Genomic DNA, 20,101 nt, shown 5'->3' on the forward strand with positions numbered 1-20,101 from the left:
CGGAGCGAGCCAGTCCCGAGCTCCAGCACTGACCATGTGGAGCAAACGTGGCAATAGCCACCCTTCGCCACAGAGTTGACAGTCATGCTGTATATCACGACGGCGAAGTGAAGAATGTCTTGTCCACAGCCAGACCCTGTCTAACCAACGGTGAGGGTACTTGGTTACTTGTAACTCTGTGGCATTCTTCACGCTACGGAGTACGGAAAGTGGAGTACTACAGGTATCACCAGAGTCTAAGAAGGAATTTCCCTGCACATGCCACAAGGTATATCAAGCAAGGTCTATCCTGCGATAAGGTTCGATAAGAGCCTTAACTCGATGCTGAACCCCATCATCCTTCTGCATGTTACGCGCCCACGCTAAAATATGGTCGTTTGCAGCCAATCGGGGTCAGGGTCGTGCTGAAGACTCGCAGGGAATATTTTGCATTTTCGACTCTTTCAGAGAAAAAGCGCTGGCTTTATTTCCTTATCCATTCTGAGCGTATGTAACATACGAAAGCTTTTGTGGCGTCTCGAACACCAGGCTGCCACTCTAAATTACCAGCTTTTGCTGCTGATACCAAGCTCATCAGGACAATTTGACTGCACAAGGGCAACACACAACAGATAATCGATTCTCTTCACCTGCTTGCGAAGAAGACACAACAGACCAGCCTGAGGTACCGTAAGTGATTTGCTCTGTTCCTGCGCCATATGCAAGGGGACAACGAATACTGGAGTGCATTGTGTCTCAGGGCAGAAAATACTGGCCACTTGTGCCCGCGGAGTCTTATGCTGCATTGGCTGCTGTAACACTGGATGTTCCCCAACCACCTCAGATGTCCTGGCCTTGTCCATGCCTGATGGTGCACGGAATGCAAGAACGTCCATGGCATGACATGAAGCAGAGACAGCGACCCCTCGGAACACAATGAGCAGGCATTCTTCTCACGCTCCTCAACACGTGCTACAAGGTACGAAAACTTGCCCTCTCAGTCAGTCAATATAAGTAATGATGTGCGGTCGTGTCACACTAGGAAGGGTCCGTACAGATCTCCTCATCTGCACTCGGTCTCAAAGTCAAGAAGACTTGAGCGGTAAGTGCTGTGGAAATACATTAACACATGAGGCAAACAATGCTGCTTTAAAAGCGGGATTATGTACAGCTATGAAGGCGTTCGAGCTGAGCTTGTCCGATATGACTTCCTACACTATACAGTCTCATAATACCAACAGCCGAAAACCTTGTTTTCCAACATCTTACAACCTTACGGCTTCATGCCCCTGCGTGAGTCTCCATGTGATGGTGACAGTTGCTTAGTGACCCTCGGTGTCGTTTACCGGCCAGGTACATAGCGATCAATCTGAACCGGGTCTCGATCTCGACGAGCGTCACTTCTGTCCCGGTCCCGCCGACTGTCTCTGCGATCATCTCGCCGGCCGTCTCTCCGATCATCTCGCCTATCGTCCTTCCTGTCGTCTCTGCGGTCATCATCACGTCGGTCCTCACGGCGTCGTGGACTTCGTTCTCGCCTGTCCCGATCCCTCTCCCTAGGCCTGTCACGATCTCGGTCTCTGTCCCTATCCCTATCTCGGTCTCTGCTTCGATCTCGCTCGCGGTCTCTGTCCCGGTACTTGTCGCCGCGGTCTCGGTCCCTATCTCTGCTCTTGTCTCGTTCTCGGTCGCGGTCTCGATCTCGGTCCCGCTCTCTGCTTCTGTTCCTCTCCTTCTCCTTGTCTTTATCCCCGTCTCTGTCCCGATCACGGTCACGATCTTTACGATCGTCGTCGCGCACACGATCCTTGTCCCTGTCGCGATCTCGATCACGGTCCCGATCCGTGTCGCCCCGATGACTGTCGTACTTCCTCCTCGGTTCTCGCTCACGATCTTTGTCGGGTTCTCGAGTCCTGCGTGGTTCGCGCTCACGCTCGCGTTCATCTCGCGAACGATGAACGCCTCCTCCCGGAACATAACGATCGATGCCCACTGGTGACGCGGATCGAGGCCGTCGTGCCCTGGGCTTCTCCAGGTCCGGCTCGGGAGAATCTTTCTGACTGCGTGCTTCGCCCTCTTCACGATCCTTGCTCGGTGTCCGCGTCTTCTCCTTGTCTGGGATTTTTTCCTTTTCTTGGATGGAAGCTCGTCTGTCACGCGACCTGCTACGGCGATCATGATCCTTTCTGTAGCTATCCCGTGACCGTTCGCGTCGTCTGGAAAAGCGGTCGGATGCGGCATGCCGGCGAGAGGCATCGTGGAGCTCGGCTTTTTCGAAGTCGTACTCAGGCCTCTGCTTGGACTTCTCGGCCAATTTCTTCCCCTCGATCAAGAGTAGTTCAAGTGCTGCAGCCTCAAGATCTTTTTCATCGACTTTGATGTCTTTTGTGTGCGTCGATTCTGCACGTGAACCCCGTCGATCAATGCTTCTGCGATGATCGCGACCCCTATCACCATCGCGTTCGGTATCCTTGTCTCGAACCCGGTCACGATCACGCTCGTGGTCTTTCTCTCGATGTCGATCGCGGTCACGGTCGCGTTCACGATCTCTCTCCCTCTCACGCTCTCGCTCTCTCTCATACCGGGCCTCACGTTCTTTTCGCTCCTCCTCACGCTTTCTGTGTCTCTCATCTCTTGCCTTGATCCTGTCAGCTTCCCGCTTCTCTTCCTCTTCCCGTCTCTTGGCCCGAGCAGCTTTTCGTTCCTCCTCTTCAGCCTCGCGTTTCAGCCTCTCCTCTTCTTCTTTCTTGGCTTCCTCCTTCTTCCGTTTTCTCTCCTCTTCCTGTTTGATCTTCGCCTTCAATTCCGCAGTTTCACGGAGGAGTTGTTCCATGCGAGATCGATTCTTCTCCCTTTCCGCAGCCCGATTCTCTGTTTCGGCTTTGTATTGTTCATCCGTCTTACTGCCACGTTGCTCTTCTTCAGCTGCTACCCCTGGTCCTACATCTGCTCTTCGAATCTCTCGCACCGCATCCAGCACGGTACTGAGATGTTTTGCGATTTCGGTGTCAATCCTAGATTCCACATCCTGATAAATACCGCTTCGGTCGACAGCACCTTGTATCAATGTAGCTGCCTTGCCTCGTTCTCGGCTTAGTAGATTAGGATTTTTCTCGATTTCGGCTTCTGCGATTGCATGTATTTGGTCTGTAAGAGCAGTCTTTGCATCAGATGTATTGTAAGAGGCCCAGACCTGTTTTCGCAGGCTATCGTAACCGCCTTGCTTCTTGACTTTGAGGAGCAACGCATCAATCGTTGTTCGTTGGTCCTTATTGAGCGGAAGGTCGGAGATCTTAAAGCGCGGTCGCAGGGAAAAGGGGGCAGAGGGATCGATTGGTGGCACGTCGGCCATGGCAAGGTCAGCCATTGCTGCGATTGCTCACTGAGGTGCGTCGCATCAGCTAGGGATGTCGGAGTTGTAGAGATTGTGAAAACTCCGAAATGCTGTCTGGAACGCGGTGCAGTCGCGTTGGTGCAGAGCGCATCAAAAAGCGGCCTTCTGAGTCGGAGCCGGCCTTGGCGGTTCTTCAATTCCGACCTCAAATATCAGCTCACCTCAGGTACCTCGACAGTACCGATCTCACTCTTTCTTTTAGTCGACATAGCAATCGTTCTCAACATACGAAGGGCGGGTTACAGATGACTTGCCCTGGTCCGTGTAAGAAGATTCCAAGCTCCTGGTTAGAATTACCATTAGTGCTATCCTATTTTCGATCTCTGTATGAACGCATCAACGTCGAGTCCAAACAACCACAACCCCAACATGTCCCGGCATAAGGCATCCATGTAGATAACATACCGGAGCCCATCCATGGGCTAGCGGTTTCAATGCTTGCAAATCACTGAAGGATAGCCTCAGCAGCTCATTTGGATCAGGGGTAACCCTGCGATGGTATACTGCCACACCCACACACACTTAGAGCACACAACTTCTGCTAGCGATACAACGATGAAAAAAACAAAAACTTTTTCACCAAGCAGATTTGAACTTGCGTTCATCTGGTTGGTGGTAAGTGAAACCATTCTTTGTAGGTTTTTCACGTTTCTACGGTTCTACTGGAGCGAAGGCAATCCATCTCCAAAGCGCCCATTAACCGTTAACCCACATGGTTGGTAAACGGCGGATGGCTTTGTCTGGATTGTTGGAGGGAAATCTGGGAGTTAAATATATCAGTGGCAGAAAAGATGAGGTGAGGTATATTGATTGACATCGTCTTACATTGAGGTCTCTACGTCTGGTACTAACAAAGACTGCGTGATCTGCAGCATGCACTGGAGCACATCATTCCTGGCCGACTGCAGGAGGGAGTTGAAGGCTAATGTTCAGCTGCCAGCAGCTGGTTTCAGCGTATGCTCCACGTGACAACGACTGGGCATTCATGAAGAGAGCTTCGGAGTACCTTTTGCACAGGGTCGGGTCTTCAAAGCTGATGAAGATTCGGACTTGACAAACTGCTCCAGGACCTGAATGCAGAATGCATCTTACCGAGGATCAGAGCCTTGCACGCACTCCCAAGTATTTGGTCACTCCTCCATACTGCTAGGTGAGTGGCCGCTCATTTGTACCAAAATGTGAGCTGCTTCTACCATCTCATCAAACTCACTGGTTGAAGTGTCGCAGCTTGTGATTGATTCCGTGTCTTCGGGGAGTTCGGTGGGTTGTTGTGAAAGTTGAACAAGGCCATTGGCAGCAGCCATCGCCCCTTGATCGTACTGCTTTGTCTCTTCATTGCTGTTTGCCATGTTGGATAATCCTCAAGTTGCAAATTGAATGTTGACGATGCTGTTGCTTGGCTGTTTCTCATTGACCCGAATTCTGGTATTTTCGAGACTGGATATTCGAAATGAGACCCGAGCCTTTGAGGACATGACGGCTTCTGGCAGTCACCGATGTTGCAGCAGTGTTCCGGACACCTGGCAAGGCAGTGTCCTTTGATAGACAAAGCCAAAGTCGTAGGGTCAGGCATTCTCAAGGTACAAAGAAAGGATCCTTTGTGTGGATTTGGGACACTAGTACTCTCTTCTATAACCTGCCATACCAAGCAATATGTAGACGGGTCTGTTACGAAATGCAGCAATCACTCAGTCTTTCCCATCCACCATGCATTGAAGCGAGTGACCTCCTATTCTTAGTCAGCCTTGCCAGCCTCGCAATCCTTCGGTGAATCATTCAAACCACTATGCAACTGCAATTTGAAATTGAGTACTCTGCCGTAAGAATCTGCCTTGGCATCGAGCATTGGAATTGCGCCGTACCTCCTTGGTCCGTGACTTCCTGCGAGAGACTCGGTCAGGAAATCCAAAGCTTGCAAGTTGAACCCCAACTTTCAATCTCCGAGCTCACGACACCACGAACAACCACATACCGCCTCTCACGACGGTCAACGAAGCTTCAACACCTCCTCCAGATCTCTCACCAGTTCCTGTGCCCACCCGAGCTGTTTACAAAGCGTCGTCGCGCCGAGGGCGCCCAATAACAAAACCACAACCAACATGGTTCACAAAATCCTATTCTGGGCCGGTTTCGGTACGTGATACCATTTTAACCTTCAAATACTACAGCTGACACTCTCTAGGCGTCGCAACACGCTTCATGCAATTGGGCATTGAGATGAGACCGTTCTTCCAGCGTGGCGCGTTATGGGTGTATCCCCTGTTCGCAGGCATTGGAGGTTCTTTCGGGTACTGGATGAAGGGTGTGGAAGACAGACAAGTCAAGCTGCTACGACAGCGGAAAGAGATTATAATCGAGAAGCGGAGGCGGAGGGCAGAACGAGAAGCTGCTGACCAGACGGAAACCGCTGGTGTTTTGGCATCGACGAGTTAGATGTGAATGGAAGATAATTGTCAGGAGGTACGAAGACGATTTGCAGGTCACAGCAAGTCCGAAGCAGACACCAATTGTACAAAGGCACGACTTTGAAGATACGACGAATGCATTTTGTTTCTGCATCTAGCATGATCCGAGGACATACAAGAGATATCTGGTTCGGAAGCAGGACCGCCCAGACAGGGGCTATACAGACGAACAACCCAGCCGAAGCAGAAGCATCTCAAGACCCTGTCGTATCTGCCCGGAAGCAAGCTGACAAGGCCCTCAAGTCATGCTACCCGTCAATGCCTTGGATGTCCAAACCCATGGCCAAGCAACACGGCTCGTGCCACAAACATCGGTGGTATTCCATCTGTTTGTCTTGACCTCCTTCCCTACGCTCGTCATCACAGCAGTAAGTCAGACTACATGCCCATGTCTGGATGTTCAATTCCCAAACGAGAGACAAGCAGTCCAGCAGATACCGCTTTGCCCCAGGATACCTTGCCCTGGCCTTCCCCGCTGTGCTCACCACCACAGATTATCCCCTCCAGAGACTTCCCGTGCAATACTCCATGTTCCATATTCCCGTTCTCTTGCTCTACCCATTCCGAGGAGGATCCTCATCATACTTCTCAACCCCCTCCGGCACCGGCACAATCGCTCTCTTCGTCCAAATATGCATCGTATTGGCGCCTCTCCACCACGTCTCATCGATCCCATCCAAACACCCACCCTTGACCGCGACAAACGTCCCACCACCATGCATAAGCCTCGTTCCGCACACCTTACAAAAGTAACAATCCTTGGTCCGTCCCGACGTTGTCCGTTGGTGCGTCCACACGCCGATATGTTCATGTCCAGTAGCGGTGCCAAGTAGATCGAATGCCGGGAAAAGAGCTGTGATCCCAAATGCCGACGCGCTTTGGGCCCGACATTCAAGGCAGTGGCAGATGAATATCTTGACGGGCTTGTCAAGGGGTGTCGTGAAGCGGACTGTGCCGCATTGGCATTTACCGTTCATCGTTTGCGAACAGGAACAGTGCTCTTGTTGACCATAGACCTACAAGCGGAGCTCTGCAGATCGTCAGATAGTAGGTATCTATAGATGTCCTGAGCGTCGAGTGTGAATACGTGCCACTACCGTTGCGGGCAACCTAAAATGCTCATCTGCGTGGGTGAACCGAGGCTGTGCACAATAGATCTCAGGTATAACCCAAACGATGTGACCACAACTACCGAAGTCGACGTCCTGGAAGAAGGAACTCCACGGACTCGACTTCACAAGAGGTTGCAAAAACAAAGCAGAAGTGTAGGTGTGTTCAGACATGTTCGAAGTTGAGAGTGATTAGATACAAAGGTTTCTACGCCGTCGCCCCCAAATGCCCCCAACATGTCCGATAAGTTACCCCGGAGTCGGCGCAACTCTGTCGCAAATGTACAGCTTCCCATATCTGACAAGATACAACATTTTTGATACAGTGCCTTCAGGGCCGAGATCAGAGCGTGAACGCCGACTTTTTTAACTCATGCAAAATGTGAATGCATCATCACGCTTATTTAACGACTCTCGTAATCAGGCCCGTCGCAACAGTCCTTCCACCTTCTCGCAGGTTGAATCGTTCACCGGCTTCGACGGCAGTTGGGTGGTGAGTCTTGAGGACCATCTCGACGTTGTCACCAGGCATGATCATCCTGCTGGTGTCCTCGGTTCCCTCGGGCCATGCCAGGGTGGCGGCCTCATCGGCTGTTCGAACAAAGAGCTGCGGTCGGTATGCTTCGGTGAATCCAGTCTTTCGGCCACCTTCCTCTTCGGTCAGGACGTACATCGACACAAGAACCTCCTGGTGAGCCTTGGCAGTACCCGGTACAGCAATGACCATACCACGTCTGACATCTTCGCGCTTGACACCACGTAGAAGAAGCCCAGAGTTATCACCAGCTCTTGACTCGTCGCAGGACTTCTTGAAGGTTTCAATATCGGTGACCTTTGTCTTGATGACGTTCGCACCACCGCCCACAATCTCGACTTCAGTATCCTTCTTCAAGACACCTCGCATGACACGGCCAGAAGCGACGGTACCTCTTCCGGAGATGGAGAAGACTTCTTCGACGGACATGAGGAAAGGCTTTTCGGTATCTCGCTGCGGGGTTGGAATCCAGGTATCAACGGCGTTCATGAGCTCGTCAATCTTTTCCACACCGATCTCGGGTTTCTTGCCCTCCAGAGCGCACAAAGCGGAGCCAAAGATGATGGGTGTGTCGTCTCCCTCGAATCCGTATTTTGCCAGAACCTCGCGCATTTCCATCTCTACGAGTTCCAACATTTCAGGGTCTTCAACGGTATCGACCTTGTTGACGAATACGACAATCTTTTGTACACCGACCTGACGGGCAAGGAGCAGATGTTCTCTTGTTTGGGGCCTGGAGATGGTCAATATGTGGTCCTGCATTTTTCTTGGGGTTCATACATTTGTCCATCACCAGCAGCAACGACCATGACAGCGCCATCCATGAGAGCGGCTCCAGTAATCATGTTCTTGATGTAATCGGCGTGACCGGGGCAGTCGACGTGGGAATAGTGGCGTTTGTCTGTCTGATACTCGATGTGCGCCGTGGCAATTGTAATACCACGTTTCCGCTCTTCGGGGGCTTTGTCGATCGCACCATATTCTAAGAACTGTGCGAAACCCTTCTCGGCTTGTCTTTTGGTGATGGCGGCTGTGAGCGTAGTCTAAGATGATAAGCTTGACGAAAGAATTGCGGCGAACAGAAGATTTACCTTGCCATGATCGACGTGGCCAATGGTACCTGAAAATGGTTAGATGACAGCAAGATGTAGGCAGCGTATAGTACTCACCGACGTTTACATGGGGCTTGTCACGATTGAAGACAGCAGCGTAGGTTCTGGCACCGAATCTGTCGTGACCAAAGACTCGATTGACTGGGTTGGCACCTCGACTGGGCGAGGCGATGTGTCGCGAAGTTCGTAATACAGACGTGACTGAGCGAGAGAAAGCCATGATTGACGCCCCTAAGAAGACAATAAACGAAGAAAGAAGAAGGAGCCCCGAAAGCTGACCTGCGACGACCAGAAGAATAAAATCAACTGCACTTCTGGCGGCGCAGACAAGATGGACTGATTCGAGCTCGAAAGATTTTCCAATGCGGACTAGTTCAGACTTATTCGCCGCGGAACGACCTCCATATATCTTGGCGCCTCTGACGATACGCTACTAATACGGAGTACTCATGAAGGCCTCTCTGGAAAATCTGACCTCTACATACCTTCAATGTTTGAGCGTCGAGTGCCGGCGGTGAAAGGAGATCAAGCAAGATGTGTACAACCAGATTTCTATTGCGTCTTGGTAATCTGACAAGTCTCTATCCCGATTTCCAGCCCTCACGAACACTATGACTCCGGCCCATTAAGCTTCTAGGCATTGCCAAACTCCTTGACCAGATATGGACTTGATGCGATGTGCTGAGCTCAGGTATTTCCATGACAACAGTGTTATATATATCTGGTTTACTGTCGACCCTTCGAACAGTGACGCCCAATCCTAATATAGTTGAAACATGTATCTTGATGGCGCGACCAGCGCCACAGTAAGAAAGCAGTACACCTGCGATCCTGTCCATTGACGAGGTACTCCGGGTAGGTCGTAGCCTTCAGGCTTATTGTAGTATAATCAAGTCGCTCAAATATTTTTATATTTTAACATTGGCACTCACATTGGCACTCACGGTGCCTTGAAGAATTCGTGTTGCTGGTCCTCCTGCCTCGCATCGAAATCGGGCATAGATAGTCGTGGTGTTGGTGACTGTGCTTGTGCATGTGCTTGTGCTTGAACCATCTCGAAATCCGGTTCGTCGGTGGATTTGTTGTAGCCCATGCGAGACGCTGACCGAGAGTAGAGTCGGCTTCCCGAAGCAGTCTTGATCATACGTCGGATTCCTTGATAGACCAGAGGCAGATTGCAAACGACAACGGCGACGAAGGTCTCTCTGACAGCCCAACTGCCAGCAGCTTGAGCTCCACCAACGGGATCCTATAGACTCTGATCAGCATACACACATATGTGAACTCGGGGCTTGACGAACATGTAGAATGAGAGCAGCACGTAAGATACCAGCAGCCATAACAAAAACTGCTCCACCGAAGATGAAAGTTAATGACAACTTTTGGATCATTGGTACGTCCGCTTTCCATAGTAGCTAGAAGTGTCGTCAATAAAAAAAATACTATCCATAACAGTTCACAGGATCGCTTACCGGGATCGGGATTGTAAGCAAGTACAAGTCGGAGAAGACGTTGAGAATGACGGTGACATACAAGTCAATTTTCGAGATAGCGGGCTGGCAATGGTCTGGAACATTTTGTGAGCAGACAAGATACCAAGATCGCGAAGAGACTTACTGCCAGGATCTGGGTATATCTGCCAATTCTTGTGGAAGGGGTGACATCCGCCCAGTATTGACGATATGGTCGCAATATACGTCGCGATGACTATCGCATAGCCGAGCCAGACCCGCCGCTTCATGAAATCCAAGCCTTCTCTGAAACAAGTGGTGAGCTTGAGTCTCCAGGCATTGGGTGGAACTCACGTCAGTCGCTGATAGAATATTATCATGCATAGCTTCAATGTCCACAGCAATAAGGTGTAGAGGCTCCAGCCAACAAGCTGAGTCTTCGAACCGTTGACTCTGAATTCGTACTCTTGGGAATTTGGATCTAACGTCCGCCGTTCCTCGTTTGTCATCCCATTGTTTGCCAGACCATGCCACCAGGCTCCGACAGCGTATGCTGTGCCAGATTCAAGTCCATAGACAACCTAAAATTGTCAGGTGACGGAGGACCGAGCGACGTGGTGAGCTGTGACAAACCGTAGCAAAGAGCATTAAGTAATCGCTGCGTATGCATGTCAGCATGTGCTTGGACTACAGCGAACAACTGTCGCGGGCAAACATACTCGGCCCATAGTCCTTTGATACCAGCAGTGGCTACTCTGGAGGCTGTCCGAACAGCCACCACAAATACACCGATTCCCAGCAGTGTGAAAACTTCCGTGTCGAAAGTGCTGGCCATATTGAAGCAACAGGATATTGCAGCCCTGAGGTCAAGGTTCGCAGCTCCAAGGATGAATCGTGGAGGAAAATCCCGATATTAACATCGAAGTGGAAGACCTTCCTTGTCCTTGGGCCCGCGCTGGTTGGCAAGAGATCGCATCACTTTGCAAGGGTTGAGAGACCGCGGTTGACCAGCGAGGACAAACGGTCCCCACTGTCTCATACGTAGTGCCTACAGGGCCATCATGCCATCGGACTGCGAGATAGAAGGGTACTGATCGACGGCAAGAATGTTTCCATCAAAGTTCTGCGCCATGTCTTTGACAGGGACGGCTGGCAGGTATCCCAAAAGCTATGAGAAGGTCGAAACATTCTGGGCCGCATTGTTCAGTGTCAAGGTTCACATGAAGGTTCAAGTTGACACTGGCATGCGCTTTTTCGCCGTTGTGAATGGATGCGGAAGTGTGTCCGCGTGGATGGCTCCGTACCTGACATATGCAGCTAGCATGGGCTTCGGCTGTGAGAGGAACGGGTGGGTGAGGTAGCCATGAGGTCGCCAGGAAGGTCGAGTTGGCCACTCCACACCCGTGCTTTCGGCAGCTCTGGATAAGAGTGATGGCATAACAGTACTCCTCTCTGCCATGGCTCATCAGGTATTTTGAAACGAACCATCCCGCAATTGAGAATATCGGCAAGTAGCTGATGGCGCCGGGCTTAACCTAAGATCGTTGGTGAACTCTGGACTAGGAAACTTCAACCAAGAGAAACTCCGCGCCGGGCTGAAATCGACCCCGAGAGTGATGATCTGACTATTTGAGAAATTTCTGCAGGTGAAGGCTGGGACATGAGGGGAACTCTACTGAGGAGTAGACAGAGTTTCACCAAGTCTTGACCCGACGACACCGTTGATGGAGGTCAATGGGTCTGAGAGTGGAATGACCGGAGTCCAGCACAGCTCTGTATGGCCACAACCGTACGATGTTCCGGTTAGATCGACAAATCCTGCCGCTTCCGCGCCGCCTGCCTCGGTTCTTGCCAGGGTCTAGCTTCAACGTCTGCCGTTCCTTCGGCAAATGCATGGCAGCCACAACCGGAGCTGCAAGCCCTGAAGAAATCCCACTCTCTCGCAAAGGAGGGAAAGAGACCTCAAGGCTCACGGAGTTCGTTCATGTGACGCTGACATCGACCACCGTGGGATCTCCGTCCACGATTTATGTCATGCTGGCAACCAGATGAATGCTTGAGCTGTCTATCATCATAGTAGCTGAACAAGATAAAATATCGGATGTGCCGAACTTCTATGGGGTACTACTGCATATGCAACGCCACCCAAGCCATGCATGACTTGGTCTGCATGGCGACAATTTTTGGGACAGCTCCAACTTCCAAGTTCTTCCCAGGCATGTGCCAGGCTTGTAGTCCAGAGCCTCTTCGACTTCGACGATTTGTGGTTGTGGGACGAGCACAGGGGTCCATGAACCTTGAGCCCACTTAGCCTGTGGACTATATAATAGGCTTTCCGGACGCAGCCCATTGCCCGCAGTTCGTTATATGGTAGGATGTTCGATTTAGTTGGACCGCGTCGATAGACGGGGATGGTTTTGTCGCTTGAATCCCACTTGTCTTCACCACATCAAGTTAAGCTATCTCCATGAGGGCAAGTGACCGACCTGGATGCATCATATTCGCATTTCCAGGCACAAGATCTTTGCAGGAACCATGTTCCACAATTCAGACTCTAGAGGTTACGGGTACTACCAAGGACGGTTGAAGAATCTGAAACAATTCATCCCAAGAGCTTTCACCTCATGCTAGCTTGGTCCCTTCTTTGTGCTAATAACTTATCAAACGCGAACTTGGCGATTTCGAGTCAGGTACCGTGCGGTTGCTAGAGCTTGATCAAATCTAGGAGAAATTTCCAACTACCATATTGTCGCGGAACAGTACGACAGATCTTCGCGGCTTCTGGTACGGTTGTGTGGCAGTATTCATAGCAGTTGGCAGCGATTTCGACCGTGACAATGGGCTCACTCGACCTTATCGTTATCGGCACCGGTTAGTTGGACGCCCATCCTGTGACTTTGCTTTGACGCCTTGTCATGGAACATCACATGTCATACTGATTCATATGAAAAAGGGTGGTACGGTTTAGCAGCAGCCAAGACATATATCGAGTTGCATCCGTTTGACAATGTCGTGGTCCTCGAGGCCAACTCCTCCATTGGGGGAGTATGGGCAGAGGATCGTCTATATCCCGGTCTCAAGTCCAACAACATGGTGGGCACCTATGAGTATCCCGACTTTCCCATGAACGAAACCTACGGAGTGAAGCATGGTGAGCACATTCCGGGTACGGTTCTGCATCGTTATCTCAACGATTATGCCAAACACTTTGGTTTCTTCGATCGCATCCATTTCAACACAAAAGTCAACTCTGCAGCCCCTACTGAGGATGGAGGATGGCTGCTCAATACGACTTCCTCCGAGTACCCTACCTTTGAGACTAGGAAATTAATCCTCGCCACGGGTTTGACGTCACAGCCGTACATCCCCAAGCTACCCCATATGCAGGACTTTCAGGGATCATTGTTTCATGTCAGAGACTTTGCGAATAACGCAGGGACGCTCAAGGAGGCCAAGAATGCCGTCGTGGTAGGAGGCGCAAAGTCGGCTTGGGATGTGGCATACGCTTATGCCCAAGCCGGAGTTCCGGTTGATATGATCATTCGGAAGTCGGGTCGTGGGCCAGTTTGGATGGCTCCTCCATATGTGACGCCGCTGAAGAAGTGGCTCGAGAAGCTTGTACACACTCGATTTCTGACGTGGCTCAGTCCATGTGTCTGGGGCGATGAAGACGGCTATTCTGGTATCCGGCACTTCCTCCACGGGACCTTTATCGGACGTGGCATCGTCAGCACGTTTTGGAAAATTTTGGGTAGCGATGTCATTTCCCTCAACCAGTACGATTCGCACCCGGAACTGAAGAAATTGAAGCCTTGGGATCCAGCCTTTTACGTGGGAAGTTCATTGAGTATTCACAATTATCCCACCAGTTTCTTCGACCTCGTGAGAGAGGGCAAGGTTCGAGTCCACATCGACGAGATCACAGGCTTCGGACCACAGACAGTCAGCCTGGCATCAGGTGAAACTCTCAAGGCCGATGTCGTCGCCCTAGCCACCGGCTGGAGGAAGGAGCCTGCTCTCGATTTTTTGAAAGGCAGCGAGGCTGATGTTGGACTGCATCATTCACCATCTGACGTGGAGGATCTGGCCAAAGAAGCTGACAAGGAAATCCTTCACCAGTTCCCAGTCCTGAAGACACAGCCCCCTCGAAAGCTTGAGCTTGCGAGCACGTTGGCGGAGAGGCTGAATGAGCCTCTGCGAATGTACAGGTTTATGGTCCCTCCGTCGATGGTCTCAAGGCGTAACCTTGCATTTGCCGGCATGCTGTCTTCGATTACGACTTCCATTATCGCCACTGTACAAGGAATCTGGATATCTGCATTCTTTGACGGCAAGCTGGACAGGTTGCCTGCTTCAGAAGATGACATCCGATGGCAAACGGTTCTGCATACTCAGTTTGGTCGATGGCGGTATCCAATTGGCTATGGTCCGGGCTTTCCAGATTTTGTCTTCGATGCTGTTCCCTACGTGGACATGTTACTGCGTGACCTGAATTTGAAGTCACACCGAAAGGCTAGCAAGATGGCTGACATGTTCGACCCATACGGCCCTGAAGATTATCCCGGCTTGGTCGACGAGTGGAAGGAAGAGCACCTAAAGAGGGCATAGCACGCATGGTAGATATTGCCATCCTTTAATCTTGGTCGTTGTCCCACGATCAACGCTCAACCATTTCGATCATATGGACGATTTGAACCCCGAAACCCAATTCGTAGATGGACCGAGTGGCGGTCAATGGTTGGCCTCGTCGGGAGCTGCCGCAGGGGTCCATTGTATTCGTGGCCTTGTAACTATTTACCTATTCCTTCCTAAGAATCCATATATATCATCTTCGCCATGCAACATCATTCAATTATTTCGTGAAATTCTATATGACGAGACACGGTTCTTCCAACGACGCGGTGCCACTACGTTGATCTGCCGATATTCGGTGCGGCTGAAGCAATAGGCGCAACCCGGGACGAAACACAGATATCAGCAATGGCTCCCATCGAATTACCGGCAGATCTTGAGGTTTTGGTCATCTCGAAATTCGACGACCGGGTGGCGCAAGGAAAGGCCATTTACGAGCCATCAACCACCGAGACTCTGGAAGATGGCGGCTTCAAGGTAGGTCATTATGTCCAAAGCAGGCGTTCGCTTCAACATGAGATGCTGATTTCACCGCCAACGACCTGCAGTACGAGTTCCGCCTGGTTCCTCACCTGCTGAAGAAGCCCATCACGCCGGCGAATGCACCGGAAAGAAAGACTGGTGAAGGACGCAATCCCTTCGTGAATCCGGACCCGGATGAAGTGATGGCAGATGTTGGTCCGTCGCATCTGCTCCTCCTCAACAAATTCTGCGTCTACCGGCCAAGTCTTCTTCTCATCACGCGAGAATTCGTTCCGCAAACAGACCGTCTTGACGGCAGCGACCTGTCAGCCGCCTGGGCTACGTTAAGTCATCTTGAGCACAAGTACATATTGATCTACAACTGCGGATACGAATCTGGATCTAGTCAGGGCCACAAGCACATGCAACTTTGGCAGTATCCCGATGAACAACGAATGGGCTTCGAGCTGTTTCCAAACAAGGCTCGATCAACGACGGATGTCACCAGCGATATAGCCAATGTTCCTTTTCAGCATTTTGTACTTCGATTACCGTCGAAAGTTGATGAAGCTACGCTGGTTCAGGCTTACGACAAACTCTTCAACAAAGTCCAACAGTGTCATGCAGAGAATGGCGGAGGTGTCGCTTATAACGTCATCTTGGTCAAAAACTGGATGTGCTTGATCCCTAGGCGGCGCTGCGGTCTAGACAAAGGCGCGGGCGCGAACGCTGCAGCCATGGTTGGGCTTGTATGGATTGTCAAAGAGACTGAAAAGAGCGTCTGGTCGGCCGGCTTTTACAGGTATCTGGGTATACCTAGATGACCCAAAGAAGTCACGGTTCCTAGATTTCTGGAATTGAAGCACATTTTATGAGCTAGACATAGAGATATCAGAGGCATAGACGTCTAGAATAGAAGATGACGAGGCGGGTTTCTTGACAGACCACCGATCCTCAGCCTCGCTTCTCGACGACAAGGCTACAGGAAAATGATTCCGAAGTTCAGCCGATGACTTTCCTCCGCATTTCCGCATTTCCATCTTTTTTACATGCGCAATCCGACTTGAAGAGACAATCCCCCCGGACGCAGAACGTGAGAAGCAGCGATGGGCAAAGGTTAGAGGTCCTCATATCGCTCGCTTCAGCATGCTGACGGGCTTACCTAGGAACCGATAAACTCTATGTACAACCACATCCTCCCACCATACCCTCTGCAGACTAACAATTCTAGATCACCCACTCCGAATGGGCCTCCTCCGATTCGTACGGAGCCTCAGCCGGCGCCGGTGTGCGCGCTGACACCAGCGGTCATGCCTCGTTCAAACGGTTACCTTACAACTTCTGCTCCCTAAGTCTACAACCCTTCGTCACACCTGTATGCACGGCCGATGGCACGACCTTCGACCACGAGAACATCATCCGATGGCTATTGAAACATGACACGAACCCTACAAGCGGGAAGCCCCTCAAACAACAAGATCTGATCAAGTTGAACTTCGCAAAGAATGATAGCAACGAATATGTCGATCCCGTCACATACAAGGTCTTCACGGATAACACGCATATCGTCGCAATCAGACATGGCGACTCCGCCAACGTATTCGCCTACGACACGGTCGAGCGGTTGAATATCAAGGCAAAGATGTGGCGTGACCTGGTTTCTGACGAGGAGTTCTCCAGAAAAGATGTCATAACCCTACAAGATCCGCAGAATATCGAGTCTCGCAACCTCAGTTCGTTCAAGTATCTCAAAGACGGTGAAGACGCTGGCATACCGAAGGAGGAAGCGTCAATAAATGCTGCTTCACTAGGCAGCGCAGCAGACCTGAAGATCATGAAAGCGAAAGAAGCCGTAGCGAAAGCCCGAGCCGAGCGTGCGAATGCCCATTTAACGAGTCAGAAAGAGAAAGGCCTGTCAGCAAACCCTGCAAAGAACGCCGCCGCAGTCACGAAGTCGAAACAAACACCATACAATGCCACCCGCCATACTACAGGCCTAGCTGCCGCATCTTTCACGTCCACTGGCGTGACACCTCACACATCAGCCGCCCTGGCACTAATGTCCGATGAAGAATACCTCCTGAAGAAAGGCCGCGTCAAAGAAAAGGGCTACGTCCGACTCTCAACAACTGTGGGAGACCTCAACCTCGAGTTATACCCGGAGTACGCGCCGAAAGCAGTCTGGAACTTCGTCCGGCTAATACAAAAGGGGTACTACAACGGCATCGTGTTTCACCGCAATATTCGAAACTTCATGATCCAATGCGGTGATCCAACAGGAACGGGGCGCGGTGGAAGCAGTATATGGGGCACCAACTTCGAAGACGAAATCGAAGGGCCGTTGAAGCACGACAAGCGAGGCGTTGTGTCAATGGCGAATAAAGGCAAAAACACCAATAGCAGTCAATTCTTCATCTCGTACCGGCCGACAAGTCATCTGGATCGGAAACACACCATTTTCGGTCTTGTAGACGACAACGTATCATTGTCGGTGCTGAAGAGGTTAGAGGAGACGCCCGTGGACGCGGACGACAAGCCCAAGTCCGAAATCAAGATCACGGAGGCGGTCGTGCTGATCGATCCGTTCGAGGAGTTCTGGAAGAGGAAGAACGAGAAGGAACAGACAGACAAAGAGAAAGAGGAGAGGAAGAAAGAGGACCGGACGACGTGGACGGGAAAGAGGATACGTGCTGATGGCACTGTCGAGAGAGATGGTGCTGATGCTGGGGTGGGGAAGTATTTGAAGGCGGCGATGCAAAGTAATCATGCCGACGAGGAGGATGAGATTGTCGAGTTCATCGATGAGCCGGAAGAGCCTGTAAGGAAGAAGACGAAGGGCGGTGGAGGGTTTGGCAACTTTGACGGCTGGTGATTGTCTTGCATGAATGGCTAAGCGATAATTGTGATATATCCCTTCCGTTGCACCCTGGCAAACACATGAGAAGCAGTCCTTTGCATGACACTCCATACGTCCATCCCATCTGTGACCCAACAAGGAATGCAGATGAACGCTTCCATCAAATTCGTCGTTAAAGTGTTGCTGTTGCTTTCCGACGATAGCCTGCTCCGCCTTCAACCACAGCGGATCCCGCTCTTACTCTTCCACATCAATTCCTACCTGTATTCAGGACTCACCCCATCATCGTCGTCACGAGTTCAAGCCCCATCAGGATACAACCTCTCCTTCATTCTCTCCCTCCACAACTCCTTAAACCGCTTATGCGTAGTCCGATGACTCTTATCAACGCTCTGCCTAATATACCAGCTCAACATGACATTACACCTCGTAGCCTGCGTCTCCAACAAATTTACCACACCACTACTACTACCCAGACTAAAAGCATCATCCATCGGCGCCTCCCGACTCACTTCATCAACATACTCTGAGCGTTCAGCGACTTTGACCACCCATCTTCCGTGGATCGTCACGCCGTTGCCCGGATTCGTCAGGGCTTCGAGACCATCTCTCGTCGTGCGGAGTGCGCTGTGGTATACCAGCGTCGTGGAGTATCCGAATAATACGGGTAATTTATCGGTGATGGCGTATTGTGTGAAGTCGCTTGTTGCGTAGTCCGCTCTGACGTCGACGTTGAAGGTGGCTGCTAGAGAATGGATGTCGACTGCAGCAGGGTCGGCTGGTGAGATGGTGGAGACGTCGGCGATATATGGGTTGAGTGTGGTCATTACTTTTGCGGAGCTGCACATTTCGCGGGCAAGGACCAGCCCGATTTGAAGGACTTGGGCGGCGGTCTTGCCGGGAGGGGGAGGAGGGCAGACTAGGTCGGTGATGTAGCCTTGTTGGAAGTGGGTTTGCATGAAGGTCATTGTTGGAAAGGTATTTCCCGGCTTGGGCTTCGTTGGAGGTGCTTCGTCCAGGAGGACCGGCGGCGGTGTCCTCACTCTTCGTACCCTGACACTCGATGGGGGACAAACAACAAGGTGTTTCTATTCGAGCTGAACTGTCTGGCGGATGGTGTGGTGGTATATTGCTGAAGTAAGCACCGGTCAGATGCAGACTCCAGTATCAGTTCCTGCCTTGTCTGATCCAACCGTGATACAAGGTCGTAGAATTTGGTTGTGAGAGTGAGTTGTGTATGTAGACTGTTGTAAGTCACTCGGTGCCAGTGTCTAGGACCTTTGACACCGATGATTCGATCCGGGCATATGCAAGAAGCAGAGAGTGGTTTATGTATGTCCTTTAGGCCCGTTACATATCGTTCTTGCGCCGAACACTCTGACGTCCTTTGCCGTCCGATTACAAGTCCAGTCAAGTCAATTCAACTTGCCGAGTGGTACAGACTTCCCGTGACGTGCCTGCAAGGTCGTGTGATTTCTTCTTGTACTGTAGTACTGGAGGCGGTCCACTACTCGGCCAACGTGTATCAGCGCGCCTCACACAGCCTCTGGTCGTTTGATGCCGCAAAGTGGGAGAAGCAGGTTGTGGCTGATCGGAAGTAGACAAGTCAGGATGTCAAAAGCGTCTTGTGCCCGCGAGGCCGGAGAATAAAAGGTCAGGATATATCACATCAGAAGACAAAGGAAGGGTGTCAGATCATTGACCAGCAGGCCCGAAAGTAATGGCAAGGATAAGAATAGTTGTGGCTTGAACAATATGGTAAGTTTCGCTCCAGTTCTCACGCATCGAAGAACCCGGTTAGTAATTATTTAGTAAAATCACTAAATTATAGAGGGTTAGGTGACGGTGATATCGAATGCTCAAACGCTTTCCCTGCGTAGAAGCCCGTGTAGACAGTGGCTTGGGGCAACATGTTGCATGCAGTCAGCCGCACGACAACCCGATGGGCGGGAAGAGAATGATCCGTACACCACACCAAGGTATATAAGGTGCTTATTTTTAGCCACTTGAAAGGGCCGTCTAATAAGCATTTTGAACGAAGTCGTGGGAGAAGCATGTCTGTCATCCCCCACATCTTCCATTTAGGGAGCGTAACCGCAGTAAAA

The 20,101-nt window shown here is 51.1% G+C and overlaps 7 protein-coding genes across 7 annotated transcripts; 3 read left to right on the top strand and 4 right to left on the bottom strand.

Moving 5' to 3' along the window:
* Positions 1–1,106: 1,106 nt before the first annotated feature.
* On the bottom strand, positions 1,107–3,429 carry EDD37DRAFT_631350 (complex proteins associated with Set1p component shg1-domain-containing protein). The gene has a single exon (XM_062816651.1). The coding sequence runs from the start codon at positions 3,344–3,346 to the stop codon at positions 1,322–1,324; it is 2,025 nt and encodes a 674-aa protein (XP_062670443.1). The 5' UTR covers positions 3,347–3,429; the 3' UTR covers positions 1,107–1,321.
* Positions 3,430–5,384: 1,955 nt separating this feature from the next.
* On the top strand, positions 5,385–5,945 carry EDD37DRAFT_417135 (uncharacterized protein). The gene is made up of 2 exons (XM_062812534.1): positions 5,385–5,506; positions 5,556–5,945. Exons 1-2 carry the CDS (start codon positions 5,473–5,475, stop codon positions 5,804–5,806), a joined length of 285 nt encoding a protein of 94 aa, XP_062670444.1. The 5' UTR covers positions 5,385–5,472; the 3' UTR covers positions 5,807–5,945.
* A 1,160-nt stretch (positions 5,946–7,105) lies between these two features.
* On the bottom strand, positions 7,106–8,999 carry EDD37DRAFT_591612 (translation elongation factor Tu). Its single transcript, XM_062814519.1, has 4 exons — positions 8,652–8,999; positions 8,574–8,602; positions 8,263–8,525; positions 7,106–8,215 (listed from the first exon to the last, which is right to left on the bottom strand). The coding sequence occupies exons 1-4, from the start codon at positions 8,812–8,814 to the stop codon at positions 7,348–7,350; spliced, it is 1,323 nt and encodes a 440-aa protein (XP_062670445.1). The 5' UTR covers positions 8,815–8,999; the 3' UTR covers positions 7,106–7,347.
* A 535-nt stretch (positions 9,000–9,534) lies between these two features.
* EDD37DRAFT_650430 (uncharacterized protein) lies at positions 9,535–10,880 on the bottom strand (the record flags this gene model as incomplete). Its single annotated transcript, XM_062818250.1, has 7 exons — positions 9,535–9,843; positions 9,896–10,009; positions 10,067–10,161; positions 10,212–10,351; positions 10,400–10,626; positions 10,679–10,703; positions 10,765–10,880. The coding sequence occupies 7 exons, from the start codon at positions 10,878–10,880 to the stop codon at positions 9,535–9,537; spliced, it is 1,026 nt and encodes a 341-aa protein (XP_062670446.1).
* Positions 10,881–12,417: 1,537 nt separating this feature from the next.
* EDD37DRAFT_631369 (dimethylaniline monooxygenase (N-oxide forming)) lies at positions 12,418–14,887 on the top strand. Its single transcript, XM_062816652.1, has 2 exons — positions 12,418–12,916; positions 12,999–14,887. The coding sequence occupies exons 1-2, from the start codon at positions 12,883–12,885 to the stop codon at positions 14,651–14,653; spliced, it is 1,689 nt and encodes a 562-aa protein (XP_062670447.1). The 5' UTR covers positions 12,418–12,882; the 3' UTR covers positions 14,654–14,887.
* A 138-nt stretch (positions 14,888–15,025) lies between these two features.
* EDD37DRAFT_650432 (uncharacterized protein) lies at positions 15,026–18,011 on the top strand (the record flags this gene model as incomplete). Its single annotated transcript, XM_062818251.1, has 4 exons — positions 15,026–15,154; positions 15,226–15,949; positions 16,306–16,322; positions 16,371–18,011. 4 exons carry the CDS (start codon positions 15,026–15,028, stop codon positions 18,009–18,011), a joined length of 2,511 nt encoding a protein of 836 aa, XP_062670448.1.
* Positions 18,012–18,153: 142 nt separating this feature from the next.
* On the bottom strand, positions 18,154–19,125 carry EDD37DRAFT_417397 (uncharacterized protein). The gene has a single exon (XM_062812535.1). It carries the CDS (start codon positions 18,962–18,964, stop codon positions 18,296–18,298), a length of 669 nt encoding a protein of 222 aa, XP_062670449.1. The 5' UTR covers positions 18,965–19,125; the 3' UTR covers positions 18,154–18,295.
* Between the last annotated feature and the right edge of the window lie 976 nt (positions 19,126–20,101).

This window comes from Exophiala viscosa, assembly GCF_022695815.1.
Source record: "Exophiala viscosa unplaced genomic scaffold EDD37scaffold_5, whole genome shotgun sequence".
In the NCBI taxonomy this organism is placed as follows: domain Eukaryota; kingdom Fungi; phylum Ascomycota; class Eurotiomycetes; order Chaetothyriales; family Herpotrichiellaceae; genus Exophiala; species Exophiala viscosa.